Source organism: Amphiprion ocellaris, chromosome 2, assembly GCF_022539595.1.
Source record: "Amphiprion ocellaris isolate individual 3 ecotype Okinawa chromosome 2, ASM2253959v1, whole genome shotgun sequence".
NCBI lineage: Eukaryota > Metazoa > Chordata > Actinopteri > Pomacentridae > Amphiprion > Amphiprion ocellaris.
In genome coordinates, this window is record NC_072767.1 from 21,848,408 (window position 1) to 21,865,559 (window position 17,152).

Genomic DNA, 17,152 nt, shown 5'->3' on the forward strand with positions numbered 1-17,152 from the left:
CTGGTGCGGTGACGCAGCGCGGCGGCGGGCGGAGCCAGAGGGAGGTTATAAAAACACCCACGCTGCCGTTCCTCTGCCACCTTTCACGCACAAACTATCAGGCGCTTCCCCCCCTCGACCGTCCTCTGCGGCTGTTGAAGCAGTGGGTCAAACACCGACACTAACACTGGAGCTATAAAATTCACAACGGGGTGAGTAGAGAAAGTAGCTCGTGGCTGTTTTGCTGGCTTGTTCATATTTCTGCTATTGGTTCAAACGGTTGCCCCGTGGCAGTAACGGTGTTATCGGCGGCTACCTAACCTTTGTTTAACGTTAAAGTTAAATATGTCGTAATGGTGAACTAGTGTGTGGCTCCAGACCAGGTTGATGTTAGCTGGGCTGGTATTACGCTCCCAGTGGCCGCTTTCACTGTTTTAATGTCAACAGCGTGGCCTCCAGACATATTTAAGTATTTTGCCAAACTGCAGCATTTAAATGAGTTTCTCTTTGATGTCTCCTCCTACTTAACTGTCTGTAACTCACCCAACAGTAAGCTAAGCTAAACGTGGGTGGCGCTGTTAGCTGTTGCTATTATGGCACTCTGTTTTCACCAGCTTAGCCTCAGCACATGTGACGAATATTAGCTAATCGACTGTTTGGCTCAGTTAAAGTCGCTACACTCGAGAAACCTGTGAGTTGCTGTCTGGGTGATTTGCTGTGGCGATGCGTGTTGTAACGTCGGGGTGTGTTTGGTGTCGTTCACAGGGCTCCCGTTTAAAGCTCCGCAGCAAGCTGACCAGCCAGCGCAGTGTGATCACCTGCTACTGTCTCTGAAACGACTATCTGTTTCGGAGAAGTGCAAATTAATATCCCAAAAGAACCACTGCCGCCGCCGCCGCCCATCCACCAAAATCGAAGCAAAATGGTGCAAAATAAGATCACCGAAGTCACTGGATTCCACCGCTCTTTCAAGGTGAGCCTGATGTTCATTGAGGGAAGATGCAGAGCTGCCATCACGCCTTCTAGGAAGCTTCTGTAATCAGAACACGTTTGTCAGCATAGACGAGCGAGGATTTCACCTAGCTATATATAAACACATCTGTTGCTCTCCACATTTGATGGCTGACAAGCATAACATATGGCATACTGACACGTGTATGCGCAGCTAATGAATGTATGGTTTGAGAATGTGGCTCGTAGTTGAAGATGGCTTGTATGAAATGTGGCTTAGAAATATTTCTGTTTGGCTAGACTTCTCTGTAGCTTTCGGCCCATCAGCTGTTTCATTGTATTTTCCAGTCTACTTTTCTAATCGCCTTTGAGTTTATGGTGGCAGGAAGTGGGATAAGAAGCTGTTATCAGTTATTTTTGGAAACTGATGCTCTCAGCAAAATAATTCACTGATGAGATTACATACCGTAACTGATGTCTTTATCATTACTCCTCAGGGGCAAAATCCCTTTGAATCAGATGACTTCACTAAAAATGGATCCCATCTTATTGATTCTTCATTTAATTTTGATTCTTCCCCAAGACATGGTGAGTAAGAGTTTGAAATACTGTAGCTTTCTGTGACTTCTGCCAACAAATTCACAATGCAAAAAAGAGACACCTAGGATTATCCAATTTAGTAAAAGAAAATCAAGTGTTTGCTCAACAAATCTGAATATGTTTTGAGTTCCTCCTCCATCGCTAGATCATAATGAATACACTCTTATTTTGACAGACATGCCTTCCAGCCAGCCTATTGACATCCCCGATGCCAAGAAGAGAAACAAGAAGAAAAAGCGTTGCCGGGCAACTGACAGTTTCTCTGGTCGATTTGAGGGTAAGAGCTTTCATTTTCAGTACGATTATGTTGCTATTATTTTTAAAAAACTCTTGAATGACTACTGAGTTTTTCCTTCATGTAGTTGGATGAATGTTTTCCTAACCTGATTTTTTTGTGCTACAGATGTCTATAGGCTCCAGGAAGAGGTACTAGGAGAGGGCGCTTATGCCAGAGTGCAAACATGCATCAACCTCATCACCAATAAAGAATATGCTGTCAAGGTAAGACACACTGCCATACACTTAATGCATGACTGTGAACAGTTTGAAAACAACACTGTTGTTGGCTAGTCCCACTCTCCTACTGTCTGTTTAGGGGCATGACTAGAAATCAGTATAGAGACGTCTAGAACTGTGCTTGGTTGGTAGTGTATAGCTTAATGAAATCCCTTTTGTATATTGAGAGGCCCTGTGCCATTAAATGCTATTGAAGAGTGAAATGTAAGGAAACCAGGCTACTGGATGTCCATCATTGTTTTCATGTTGCTTTTTTTGACTCGTCCTCATTTATAAATCTTGAGGAAAGTTTTAGCCCCCAGACAGGATACCTCTTTTTATCTTTTCTTTTAGCGTAGGCCTCTGTAGTGGATGTCTGCAGGCTCGCCTCTGTTGTGCTACTGCTGCACTTTTTTTCTGTGTTCTGTATGCAACACTAGCTGCTGTTAGCAGGCACTTCCCCTCACTGTTTTTATAGTTCACCAGCCTATCAGAGAGCTGGGAGGGATATCCCCACCCCTTTTCTTTACTCCTATTGCCTACAGAGGACGCTCGTAGAAAGAACACTGTGTACTGCTAACTGTGCCAAAACAAAACCCACAGAGAGGAAGGAGGGGCGACGGGTGAGGGTTGTGACCCAGGGTGTTTACATTGCTTTGTTCTCTTTCGTTACAGTTTTACTTTTTTCTCTTTCCTTTCCAAATGGGGTGTGGACTTGTGAATACATGCCTTGACTCCAGGGAATTTGCATGTAATTTTCATTTCCTCATTTTTAGGAGCAAAACATTGTGAAATACATTTCTTTGCTGAGGTGCAGAAATGTAGAACTACAGCTTGTTTTTCTTTCTTTGTTTTTCAACTCTTGGCCCCAAACCCACCAGTTCCATTGAGAGATTGGATGTAAACACCAAGTGATTTCTTTACTTCAAATTAATGTTTATTTGTTTACTTCTGTTAAAGTTAGAAGCAAGGGGACAGTTAAAGCCTGCTGTCTCACAGTGCAAGTGTCCATGTCATTTTAATTAATATTTTAAGAGGTCGTGCACAGATTGTGTCATGTGACTATGATCCGTTGGTGTTGTTTATCCCAGGATGATTTGGTAGATCCCTTGGGACTTCGCAGTTCTAGGGCAGGAGGGATGAGGGTCGTGGTTATGGGAGGTCTTTTGGGAGTCGGAGGGCTCAGACTGTTCCTGCCAGATGTCCTGTCTCTCCCCTCCCCCTCCAGACACAGGAGTGGGGGGTGAGTTGCATGTGTGGGCTCCTTGTGTTGCAATTGCAACAAAAGCCTCACGGACCTAAAGACAAGCAAAAGACTGCACAGTGAATGCCTATCTGAGGACTCCCAGACAATCCTTCTGCTTAAAGCTGTTATTTCACAACCCTTGGTTGATGTTTGAACCTGCAGTGTGAGTGAGGCCCTGTTTTTCAGCTGACTGTTGTATTTGAGCTGTGATTTGGATAAACACCCATGAATCTAGCTCTTCTCAAACAGTGTTTGCCTATTTAAGTTGGAAATGCACTAATAAGTTTTACAGTTTCTTTATCTTTACCTGTTTATCAACATAGGAGTTTTTATGTTGTGATTATGAGAAAGGGAGCAGTTTGGGGACTGTTTATGCTGCTGACTCAGGCTGGAACAGTGCACAGGCTTTGGACTGCTCACAGGCCTCTTGTCTGTGTATTAATCCTAGACACACACTGTAACTCTGGCCCCACTGGGCTTCAATAGCAGCTGTAATCCAGCTACCAGGAAGAGAAGCATGCGCCAGCCTCCCAAGCAGACAATAACCAACCAGAGCTGGAAAATTCAGGCCTTTTGCTTTGGTGTCAGCAGTCTATCTTTCTGTCTCTCTTGGCAGAGCATCGTGCAGCTGGTGGCCCCTCTGTGGTTTAGTTCCAGGCAGCACAAAGTTATATTTAGAGGCATTTTCTGTTGTTATTGTAAACAGTTTTGGATTAGATCATGGGATCTTTCAGGGGAACACTTATGGCTCCTTAAGAGCACTTAAGATTTAAATATGGGTCACACATGAAGGGTAAATATAGATGCTGCAATTTTTTCATTCTGTTCTGTCTCTGCTTTGGAAGGCAGCACTTGAAAGTAGGTAGGCTATCTTTGCAACTGTGTCACAGGGACATAATATGGCAAGCAGGAAAAATGCAAGTCTGGTCTGGAAGGAGGCCAGTTCTTGGGCACAGTATATGGGGTATATATAGTCCACACTATACTGTCTGCTTTACAGTCAACACAGCAACAAGTGGGGTTTTGTGGTAATGTGTGTGTGGGCTGCACCCAATCGTTACTTGCACAGATGTATTTGTTTTTCAGTTAGAGCACTTTCTGAATTTTTCTGTCCTATTGCTGTGGAAGACATGAAAGTTGCTGGCTCACTCCTTTAGTGACCTATTTTTAGATGATGTGGTTCAGCTTTGGTGTTGTTCTGTTTCAGATCATTGAGAAAAGACCAGGTCACAGCCGCAGCCGTGTCTTCCGTGAGGTTGAGATGCTCTACCAGTGCCAGGGCCACAGGTAATGTCCTGCTGTCATGACAGACATAATGCCTCCTGACAAATGCGTGTAGACAGCACTGCAGACTAAGTGGCCCACTTTGTGCTGTAGCTTATTCTCTTGAAGCCCCTTAGTCATCTTACACCACACTGCAGAACTCACATGATTTATTTTTTTCCAGTCAGTTGGAAATACCTGACCGTTCTCTTGCTCTTTTCTGCAGTAACATCCTGGAGCTGGTGGAGTTCTTTGAAGAGGAAGACAAATTTTACCTGGTGTTTGAAAAGCTTAGAGGAGGTAAGTGAATTACAGCTGCCGCTGGTATCATATCCCTTTATTTATTTATAAACATTCCTGTAATGCATATACCTAGTCTCTAATCTGTAGCCAGTTGTTTGTCTGTGTGTGGGGAGGCGGTCATTGTATGCAATTTGCTGGTAAATAGAGCTGATGTACTCATTTTTCCTCCCATTAGGGTCAATCTTAGCACACATTCACAAGAGACGGCACTTCAGTGAGCAGGAAGCCAGTGTTGTTGTGCAGGACATTGCCAGCGCTCTAGATTTCCTGCATAACAAGGGTAAGACCACAGTGTTTTTAATCCTCATGATCACTAAAAGGGCACAACAGACCCAAAGGTATACGTGCACGATGAGTTGGGTTTTCATTCAGCAGATGTTTTACTTGTTCTTTAAAACAGACATAACATAAAAGATGAATTTTCCTTGATCTTATCACAATTACCAACTCTTGCTAACAAAGAAACATGACTAATTGCTTTAATATTTATTTTTTTAGGAATGGCACACAGAGACCTAAAACCTGAAAACATTCTTTGTGAGAGTGCAGATAAGGTGAGTTTGCTACTAACATGTTGCTGCCTAATTGGTCCCAATGGCAGCTAATGTAGTTGGAGTTTGATGTGCTTTATTAATATCAGCTCTGCTAGTATTGGGTCATGGTAAAGAATTCTGCCTTTCTTTCCAAATCTAAATATATTTCCTTCTTTCTGTAAGATTTCCCCAGTCAAGATCTGTGACTTTGACTTGGGCAGTGGGATCAAGCTGAACAGTGACAGCTCACCCATCTCCACCCCTGAGCTCCTCACTCCTGTAAGTCCATCTGCTTATTGTGCTTATCTTGTTCATGGTGCAATTTTTCAACCTCTGTTGTAAATGGAAGTGCTTTTGGTAGGAAAATAAGTGAATGACTGATACAGATTTTTGCTTTGAATGCTAGGCGAGGTTCTTCTGTCGTATAGTCTTGGGTCATATATCTCGATAACAGTGATTTGTTTCCTTACACTGGATAAGAATGGTTGTAAAACGGCGTCTTTATCAAGTCCAACTCGCTGACTGCCTATTGGATAATCCTGAGTGGTGTTAGTAGTAGGTCAGCTCGCTGGTTGGGAGAGAGAAAATGTTGTGTTTTAAGGTTATAATAGTTCATTGTCAGACAGTTTCTCTGAAATGGCATTGATTGCCTCCTGAATGTCCATAATTTTGCATTTTGTCGTCATGCTAAAGCATCAGCAGCAATTGGAACGATATCCCTCTGTTTAATGTCGATGTCCTGTTGCTTATCATTAGCAAATATTGAGACCCTTGAGTTTTGGGTTCATGATCGATTAACTTTGCTGCTGTCATCACAACACAAAGCAATACCTCTGATCAGTGCCCAGAAAAGAGGGATACTTGCAGTCTCAAAGAGGAAAGTTGGACTGGCAGGCGTTCTATTTTTGTCAACAAATACTCTGCCCTGCTGGTTGTCTGGCGGGTTGGATAGATGGACCAGAGCAGGTGAAGGATAACAGTTTAGCCTGCAGGAATGTGGTGGGTGGGATTTTTTTTTGTCTTTCACTGGTAACTTTATCTTCCTTAAGCAGAAATAATGGATAGGTAGTCTGTCCCTGGATGTTTGTAAAGTGAAGATAGTCTGGGGGCCAACTAGTGTCATGTTTAGTCTTCAGTCATTCAGGCCAAACTTGATGCGTAGCCTGAATGATGGCAGGTTTGTTATACTGGGGTGCATAAGCTACTTTATCTGGCAATGTTTTGATTATTTGAAATGGCCTTCCTCTTAAATCACAAAGTATTTTTAGTTGAGCCAGAACTCTGTATTCTAGACCTTCTAGATTTCAGTAGAAGAAAAGTAGAGGCCTGAGGACAGGACACAGTGTGATAGCCTTGGAATGTAATACTGCAGGCAAGACGATATGACTTTTACAAGGCTGTGTCCTGTGGTATGAAGAAGCTGCAGTGAAACCAAAACACACAAACCCTTGCTCATTTCCCCTTTCTCTCTGTGGTATGAGAGAGAAAAACATCCATCCTGTCTTTCTGCTTAGTCCCCACCCAGTGGCCCCAACCACTCTTGTGCTGGTGTGTGCTTTCTTTATGTTCTTTTTACAATGGCTATGCATGAGGCTTGTTCTAGAAATTTTAGTCTTTCCCCCTACACCTAGCAACTGAGATGTGATTGGCTAGAACGATGGGAGGGGGAGGATAATAGGAGGGACAAATACTCAGTCTGCGCATGCGCTCTGGCTTGTTTTCTTTGCCTTGATCACAGGAACAATGTTATCTGATTTTCATCTCTCTATTGGCACTTTCGCCCTGCCCCCCTTTACCCACACTGTACCCAGACAGTTGCTGTTGCACAATATAATGTGTGTTTGCATGTATTGCTTATGTGCCTGGTTCTGCTGAATGTGTTTAATCAACTTTATCTGAGAGCTACAAAAGTGTCTAAGTTTACTGTGGATGTGTTCGTGCTGAGTGGTGTGTATTGGAACACCAGGGACTTGGGGAAGAGGAGGGGGACCTTTCTAGGAAAAGGCTAATTTTAGTTCATTAGGAATTCTGAACAAGTGATTGCCTGCCTCCTTGGCATGAAATAAATCTGACTCTTCAAATGTCAAGGCTTGTATCCAGCAGTTGGAAACTGGGTGGGAATTACAACACGAAGACACAAAACAGAAGCGGCTTAGGCAGTTAATTGAAGGAACTGCTTCTGATGTACTTGTCACAGATGCAGGTGCAGCTGTATGACGACAGAACAGGTCTTATTCCTTCAAGCCTCTTGCAATAATCCTGTAGTTTACAAACGGCAGAGGTGTGTCATCAGTGGTGTCAATATGGTCTGACTAGTCACATGGTTTCAGGAAAGCCCCAGGTTGCAATACCGACAAATCCTGTGGTAACAACAGCTGATTAGCAGCTATCTGCAGCTTAAAGGCGGGTGTAGGGAGGATGCAACTGATGCAAGTTCACCAGGTGTTTGCAGCAGCAACACAGGAAAACCAATATGAGTTTAGATTAAAGGCTGTGTCAAAGAGCCATGATTACTGTTATTTCACTCCCCCTTCTGCTTTTATCAGAGGCACTTGTAGGCAGTCCTTGACTAGCTATCTTTATCCAGACTTGTCTTTTGACGATAAATGTGTTTGGGTGGTTTTGAAACAACATTATCCTTGATAGCTGTTTTTGATAGCTTATCTAGCACAGTTCTTTTCAATTTTAGGGCACCTTGGTAGGAAAGAATATCCTTCCTGCTTGTGCCTTTTATGTGCGCATGGCAGCTGCATTTGGCCTGAATCCTGGGGGTTTGTCTGTGTAAGCACTCGCCCCAGACATGATGTTGGTGGTGGAAATGTGGGGGTTGGGATTTTCTCTCTGACAGAAGCAGCTTTGTCTGAGATGAGATTCCTGTGCAGCAAATTTCATTACATAACGGTGCAGCAGGGTGGAGGCGGAGTTAGGAGACAGCTGGTATATGGTACTGGGACACAATGGAGGACTGCTCAATGTAAACATGTGCCTCTGCAGGGAGAAGGAAGGATATAGGCCAGAAGTGGTTGTCAGGATGGAGGCCTTTTATGGGGACAAATACTCCACCATATTATGTGCAAATCTATGGATTTTATCAGAATATGTTCTCAGAATTCATACTAGTAGTTGTCTGTATTTTCAACATCCTTTAGAAATGAGAGCAACATGTATTTTGTGTAAGTCTAAAAGTTCTTCAAGTTGTGTAATGAGGCAACAATGAAAAGTCTTGCTGGATAGAAAAGATGTGTGTCCTGCTGAACTAGCAACCTGCTTCTCTTTTCTGTTCCTGAAGTAATAAAACAGCATTTGGTGTTTGTGTTTCCAAGTTATGTAACCAGCCAGGACTCAGCCCAGTCTCTGGCTCTGCGGGACAGCCAATCCTCTTTTCCCTGCTCAGTGTTTGGCCTAATTTTTGTCCTAGCTACATAACAAGGCACAGTCGGAGCTGAGCCTATCCTTGCCCTCGGCCCCTTCTGCCTGGGTTGTGTATAACAGGGTGGTCAAAGCAGTGACTCACCACTGCTGTCTACCCACGCTAATGTGCCTCACAACATGATGTTCCTTCTAAGGCGTACTCGACTGAGAAAGCTATATGGCAAATTTGAAATGAACCCCCTCACTGCAGATAAGCATGTGACTGTCACATAGACTGCCCCCCACCACACAGCGCAAATGTAGGCCTCGAGCTTTACCACTTGGAACCACGAGGTATCAGCTGAACTTGAGAATGCAGCAGCAGCCAAGAGAGGCTTGTTTCTTGTAGTTTACTCATTTCTGCTATAATTAGCTTTCCCCTTTTTGTCATCCCTGGGGTTAACAAACTTGTTTTTTGTTCTATTTCTCTCTTCACAGTGTGGCTCAGCAGAGTACATGGCACCTGAAGTAGTTGAGGCCTTCAGTGAAGAGGCTACAATTTATGACAAGCGCTGTGACCTGTGGAGCCTTGGAGTCATCCTCTACATCATGCTGAGTGGCTACCCACCCTTTGTAGGCCGCTGTGGCGGTGACTGTGGTTGGGAGTTAGGGGAACCCTGCCATACCTGCCAGGTAAGACTTTGATATGTGTGCTCAGCCCTTCAGCTTTGTTTGCCTTGTACATGACTTTGGCATTCATTTCTTCATTAAAGCCAGGGAAACTGATGGTATATGCTTTGTCAATTTCCAGAACACTTTGTTTGAGAGTATCCAGGAAGGAAAATATGAATTTCCAGAGAAAGACTGGGCTCACATCTCCTCAAGTGCCAAAGACCTAATATCCAAACTTCTGGTTCGGGACGCCAAAAACCGCCTGAGTGCCAGTCAGGTGCTACAGCACCCCTGGGTGCAGGGGGTGAGTCTGAATAAACCAGAACCTGAATGTCAGGCAGCATATTTATTTATGTTGTGGATGTAGTGCTTTGTGTCTAATGAGTGAACATGTCTTTCCTTATTATTCAGGGTGCATCTGACACTTTGCCAACATCCATCCTACACCAGAGGTAAGAAGACATTAGAGCTACAGCTTTAGAGGACGTTTTGATACTAATTATTTCCTACTTTGACATTTTCTTCATCCACGGTGTAATATTTTGTATGTGTTCCTGTCTGTCAGGACCAGCAGTGCCAGGGATCTGACATTCTTTGCTGACAAGGCCATGGCTGTGAACCGGCAGCTGGCTGAACAAGACGGCATGGAGGACCAGCAGCAACAGGAAGTCCCATTTGTTATCACGGCTACTGGCTCCTCAATGCGCCTCTCTCCTCCTTCCAACTCCAAGCTGGCCAGGCGCAGGCAGCGAAGCAGCCAGCCGAAGGGAGGGCCTGTCTCTGCTGCAGAGCTTCGTCAGCTCTTAGCCCCTCTTGTTATCGTGGGAGACTGTGCCTGAAATTTGTCAACTCTGAATTCCGACCTTCCGTTAAGATTCAAGTCCAAAATTGAAGACTGCCCTGAGACTCTCCCTCCCCATTTCTGGCCCCCCTCTCTGACTGTAGCTGGCCTTGGTTCGTCTGCCATTCAGGCTTTCTTGCCTAGCTGTAAAGGGAGATGCTGCTTGCAGCCCTTCCTCTAAATGCCTTCTGCCCTTCTGCAGCACTTGTGAAGCACATCAGCACAGGACCTGCATATAGAAAAAACACACTTATGTGCATGTCCAAGTTGGGGAGGAGGGCCAGTTAATGATTTGGGAGAAAGAAAAGTATTTAAGTTATGTTCTTATTTTTCATACAACTCAGTTAAGAAGAATTCAGAACATTTATCTTCAAAACTAAGCTCAGACACCAAAGGACAACCTGTTGTGCTGCTCCCACGTTACAACTGGATCCACTGTGAATTAAGTTATCTGGAATGTTCTCTTTGCCTGTATGTATATGCATGAATGGCCCATCTGCAGATATGTACAAGCTTATGCAATATGCCAAGATGAAGGCTGTTCCCGTTTCAAAGGGATTCAGTATAAGAGGGGTTGAAAGGGCTGTGAGCCAATGCTGTCCGTGCCTGGTGCGGTCCATTATGTGGCTGGGAACTCTTCAAAGATTTTTTTTTTTTCCTCCATTTAAGATGAATTCCTCACAACTGAGCCTCTTCTATAAATGTCTGAGATGAAACATGCACTCATCCAGCTAGGTGGCCATGCACTTAATGCTTTAAGAGCAAAGAATGTTTGTCTGTACCTGACCAGTTTATTATAAGTTACTTTTGCACCAATTCATACTGGTATTCTATTACCATATGCCAAATTATCAGTGGCCACTGCAATGAGCTTTTGAGACCATCGGGCAAGTCTAATAGTATTAAATTCATCTATTTTGCTTGATTGTGATGTATGGCCACACAAAAACAAGATTCTGAGCTTATATATCTGGTATGTTGGTACAGGCTAATTATACGGGATGTTGAATGGCAACACGAGAAATTGGGTCAGTGTTACTTTGATTGCAAAGAATTCATGACATGTTCCCTTGCTACAACACAATTTTTTTTCTTGTTTTTTTGTATTTTTTTTTTCTCTACACATCTATACATCAGATTTAACACTTAGAACTCCCATGAGGGACGGTTGAAAAGCACATTTTGGCCAATGTGACCAGAGCGTTGTTTGTTGAACAAATACATTTAGCATTTTTTTGGACCATCTTCTTTCAAGGTGTCACCATTGTCTAGTCTTTAATGAGACACACCCCTTCCAAAATAATGACATCACAAATTTTTCTTACAAATAAGAGGCAGATGAGATTTTTTTCAAAAAAAATGAAAAAAAAAAATTTAAACATTAAAAAAAAGGAAAAACATTCCACAAAAAGAACAACAAAAAAAGTCCTCCACAGACATTTAGCTGTATTAAGTTTACTTTATTTTTCATGTTTGATAACTCCATGTCAATGTGCCACACTGATTTTTTGTTTCCTTTTTTGTATGGCTGTTAATAAGCTTTTATTTTCTATATGGTGATTTCCATGCAGGTGCTGTTCAGTTCAGGTGAAACACCAGATGTTTTCCTTTATTTTTTTTAATGTTTGTTTTTAAAAGTTCAGAGTACGTGGTGTATGAGGTGAGACGGAAAGAGTTTGTTTAGTTGAGCTGGAGCGTTCATGCCCAGTGAAGGCAAATTTTAAGTTTTATTTTTTTATGTGTAAGAGTTGGCAATAATCTTTTTTTTTTTTGTTATTCAGATTAAGTTAAAGTTCATTCTGAAACTGACAGGTAGTGGACTGGTGATAAGGTTTCACTGTAGCCATTTCACCAAAGAGGGTTTCAGTTCATGACATTGAACATAAGATCCATCACCTAGCAGTGAGAAGTTGGGAACTTCTGATTGTCCATGTCCTGTTGCCAGCACTGCAGCGATGGTACTCTGGAAATGGTGTCAAAGGACCCATTATGCTGATAATAGGACACTGTAATAGTTCTAAAAAATACCTTTCTACAGATGCATCGTTCTGGGGTTTTATGTCTTATAATAAGACTTACTTGAATTTGTGTATGCAGCTGTTTTTTCTCCATTTTGGAAACTACTTTGCTATTGGTAATCTCAAAGCATTAAGCTGATGATCAAGGCAATCTTGGGGTTTTGAAAATACCTATACAGTTCAGTATTCTGCCTTTTTCTCCCTTTTGAGCATCACACAATTTAGTCCCTACTTTTTGATAGGGTGGGATACTCGAAAACGCACAGACTTTGGCCATACTCTAATATCCTGACAGATACAGCTAAGAGTTTTCTTGGTCATTACCATTTCTACTTTGTCAAATGGCAGTAGCTTTTTGGACTGCCTCTTACTGGGGGAAAGGGGACAAAATGATACAACCTCATAACTTTTATATTGTATGTCATTTTGAAGTAAAGAAGTGTTAAAGTCATTCATTCAGATGGACAGTATCCTCAGCCTCCCCACAATCTGAATGTAGCCCACAGGCAAAAACATTTACAATCCAGCAACACTGATCAAACGTGTTCTAAATGGTTCTTTTCATGGGCATGGTGTGGGGTCATTCTGTCTAATGATACAGTCCTCAAGCTTTTTTTTTTTTTTTTTTTTGAGTTGACACCTGATTTTGAACACTGTCTGAATCACCCCAAGCCCATTGTGTTCATGGGAAGAAATTAAAAATGAATACATCCTTTAAGTACAAAAATATTTTTGATTTAAAATAAGCACTTTACTGTACCATGTGAATGATTGCAGTTCACTCAAGGCAACCTTTATGACAGTTGCTACAGAATTTTGTATTGTTTTTCTAAAAAAAAAAAAATGCAATAAAATGCTTTGAACTACATCTTTGTCTGTCTAGTTCCTGTAATATTTTTATACTTTGCTTCAAGCCAAAAGGGCTAAAGTGAAAACAAATGTACTTTCCCAGATAGGTGCTCTCCAGTATCTCTAGTTTCATATTAACCAGCAGTCTTATCATTTGGCCAAGGCTGAGGCCGTTCCATCTGATTCTGTGCTGTAAAACCCTCTATCACTATTACTGCCGATACGTGAGCTGTGTGTGTGTCACGTATGTCCTTGACTCATGGCAAATATGAGCTCACTTGTCGATCACACGCTGAAATGTGACGGTGGTTTCATCTTGCAGCAGTCACTCTTAGAGCGACTGTGGGTGGCGCTCTGCACTGCAAGCCTCGGCCTCTCTGTCGAGACTGATGCAACCCGCTGCAAGAGCTGCAGCTCCCATGTGCCACCTCATGATCCTCCCAGGGGTACAAAACGACTTCTGCTGAATTAACTAAATGCAGAATGGGATTTCAACACCTCTGCAAGACAGGATTTGTCATCCTGTGGTTAAATGTAGCTGTGTATACTGAAATAGTGTCTGAAGAGCCACCTCTGGTATTAAACCTAGTTTAATGTCTGGCGACCACCAAACGGGTCCTGACCAGAGGTGCATTTGCTGCATGTCAACACTTTTAAATGTCATAGAAAACAAAACACCAACAAAAAAAAACTAACAATTGATAATATTAATCAGCAGCAGCTATCAGCATCACTGACCATTTGACTATTTGAAGCTTCACATTTTACAGTCAGCTCATAAAATATTAGAAATTATAGAAAATTTTATGGTTGACTTAAACATAATTTAGTCTCTTTTTTCAGTTACTTACAGAGAGTACAGGCTTTTGGGGAAAAAAAGCTGAAAACACAAACAGTCATGTCTGCTGTATAAATTCTATTTCAACGCTGCAAATGTCTTCCAGCTGCAGGAAATGAAATGATGCAACAGCAGTGTGTTTTCTGTACAACGTCCACTGAACATGTGGTGACCATTGAGAAGCTGTGCAGGTGTCTGTCTCCCTCTGCTGGACTAATCTCCCAGCTACACAATCACTGTTAGGGCCAGGATGAGGGGCTTGTCTCATTTTGGAGTTTGATTATGATAGACTGTGTAAAGATGCAGTGAGTTATATTGTCTCATTTACTTAATATTTCTTTAAGGGGAAGAGCTGACTGGGCAAATCAACCTTGCGTGAGCTGCAGATTGGGATTTCAAGTCATGAGATTTCAGCCTCAGATGTGAACATGGCCCAGTGAATTTCTAAAGTTGATTTGAAAATAGAAATATTTTCTCAGTCTGGCCTCCTTAGATGGAGTTCAGCTTGTATTCTGTTTAGCAGAGCAATGACTATATGAGTATATTGTTAGTTACAGGATCTACTGAAGCATATTTTCACATCTTCTAGGTTATACTGCACTGTTCATTTGTTGCTCCATTTGCTTCTGCTTCTATTGTTAGCGTGTACTTTACTCTGGAACTCAGTTAAGTACAAAACAAAGCTAATTACAGCACATGTATATAATAAACTCATGAAATGGAGTCTACCAGTCTGATCCTAATACTAGTATACTAACACAACAGAGTTTGCTCGTTTTAAATGAAAAGAATATTTCTGCAGAACCCAACAATGCTTTCATTTTTCAATCCAACATATCTAAATTCAATTTGGCCATAATGTTTCCTGCAGTTATTGTAGTGTAAGGCAGTAGATTTAAGACAGTTCAACAACCGTTTCATCATCTCCCATGACAGATCAGGACAGGCAAAAGAAGGTCGAATCTGAGATTGATTCTATGCTTACGATGTCTTGACCTCGAATCTGCATTTCAATTAATAAAGGACATTAAATAATGAAGCATCGTAGTTACCTGACTTTCTGTTTCCTCTCATCCTATCAGAATCTGTGCCACAAGTCTGTGTAAAAACATTCATTAATTCTAATGAATCGTAAAGTATAAACTTCATTTGAGACTTGAGCCAACTTGTGTTTTCTCAGAGTAAGTGATCCTTAGGGAAAGCACAGGTGGTAAAAAGAACAAACAAAACAGCTAAATCAAGTTAATTTGTCATTAATTCCATTATTTACACCTGGGCTTTCAGCTGTGCTTTCAGACGGGCTCCAAATTTGCAGCAGCTTCTACATTTGCACTTCCATCTTAACAAATGTCGACTAAATGGACAAACGGTTCAAGCCTTTTTAATTCTAAATTTACTTGGATTGTTTAAATATATTTAGATATTATGGAGTGTTAAAGTTAATATTTAAATTAGTCTGGTAAATTTATATAATTGTTGGGTGTAAATGTTAACATTTATACTCGGATAAATTTTAACATCACTCTTAATTCTCTGAAAGCATTTGACTTAATGTCTGTAGTTTTAAATGTACTTTACAAATTACAGTGACCTCACTTTATACTTTGTATATTCTCCAGTGACATTTTAATTATTTTCTTAAAAATAGGCTACTTACTATCCATAAAACAATGATATCACATGAGTAATTTTTCAAAAAGGACAGCTGTGGATGCATGGTAGTAATGTGTATCTGTATATAAACCCAGACTGACACATTATTATTCAGCTGAAGAAAAGGAACAGCATGAAATTAAGCTCTATAAAATTAAAGTGCAAAAGATGCAAGTAATGATGAGATAAATAATGCAAAGCAAAAGACACATTTAACAATCAGCAATAAGCAGAACGTTTTAAATGGAACAACCTAAAACATTTCTTGTTTTTAAACAATTTATCTCCTTTAAAGATAGTAATATTTGGCACATCTAACCTTCAGTACTCCTCTGTGTAGAAATAATCTCACCACCAGTGCAGAAATATTTAACTCTATATGCTGCCCTGAGTCAAAATAACTGACAACACGGGAGGTTAAAGTGGTGTGTTACCAGCTCCAGAAAACAAACCTTCACCTGCTGGAAGAAAAACAATTATTACCTCACTGATGAACTGCTTTGCACACCTGGAGGGGATACCTGGAGCTGTGATCTGATTGGACCGTCTGTCTGTGGGGAGGGCTCAAAAGGCCTGAACAGCTGTTTGTGTGACATTTGTGAGTCGAGCTGGAGGTAGGTATCACTTAGGGCTAATTTAGGAAGCATTTAGGTTTAAATATGTTTTTACTACCTGACCTGTCAGCCAAAAAGTCTGTGATTACTGTTTTCAAAAGGCAGGAACAAAGATATCTGGTCATGTGTTAGATTAAAAAATCAGGTTGTTTAGATATCATAAATTGGTGTAGGACCAAACGCCACTAATTGAACGTATCGGGGCTCAATTTAAAATGGGCCGCGGAGTGCTTTATGTCTGCATACCGAGATACAAACGATGTTACTGTACTTCAGACAAGGCAGTTCAAATTTAATGATAGCTCTAAGGGGTAGTTCGACATTTTAAAATATACGCTTTAACCCCTGTGATGTCCTGTGGGTCAAATTGACCCATTTAAAAGTTTGAAAATGTGGAGGAAAAAAATAGATTTTCACAGTGAAACTTCTGATGTCCACATTTTCAATATTTTTGGGAAATTTTTGAACATTTTTTGGTAGAAAAAAGAAATGTTAAAAAAAATGTTTCATTAAGAACATTCAGAAAAAAAATCAACCAAAATCCAGCGAAATTAGACGTTTGACTGATATATATGTAATCACTTTAGACATTTTTAGGATTTTTTTTTTTTTTTACATATATACAAGAATGTTCTTGCCAAATTTGGGGATTTTTTTTTTTTAAATAAAACTTTTGGGAAACTTTTAAGGAATTATTGGATTTTTTTTTTTCCTGAAGGTTTTGCAAATTTTCGGAGATTTGGGGAATTTTTTTGCTGAATTTTGGGATTTTTTTTCAGTCAAGGAAACAATATTTTTTGGTGCCCATAAATGAGGACAACAGGAGGGTTAAAGTAGACTTTAAAATTTCAACTTGAACTGGTTTCTGATTTGGCAGCAAAGCAAAGAGAACAGATAAGGGGAACAACAGGAAGATGTCAGTTTTTTGCATGTAGATGACATTTAA

The 17,152-nt window shown here is 41.1% G+C and overlaps 1 protein-coding gene across 1 annotated transcript; it reads left to right on the forward strand.

Annotated features, from left to right (window-relative positions):
* Positions 1-41: 41 nt before the first annotated feature.
* On the forward strand, positions 42-13,120 carry mknk2b (MAPK interacting serine/threonine kinase 2b). Its single transcript, XM_023287804.3, has 14 exons — positions 42-191; positions 745-952; positions 1,428-1,518; positions 1,706-1,807; positions 1,934-2,031; positions 4,479-4,558; positions 4,761-4,834; positions 5,013-5,117; positions 5,336-5,391; positions 5,554-5,649; positions 9,220-9,414; positions 9,533-9,697; positions 9,805-9,845; positions 9,959-13,120. The coding sequence occupies exons 2-14, from the start codon at positions 902-904 to the stop codon at positions 10,230-10,232; spliced, it is 1,428 nt and encodes a 475-aa protein (XP_023143572.1). The 5' UTR covers positions 42-191; positions 745-901; the 3' UTR covers positions 10,233-13,120.
* The last annotated feature ends 4,032 nt before the right edge of the window (positions 13,121-17,152 follow it).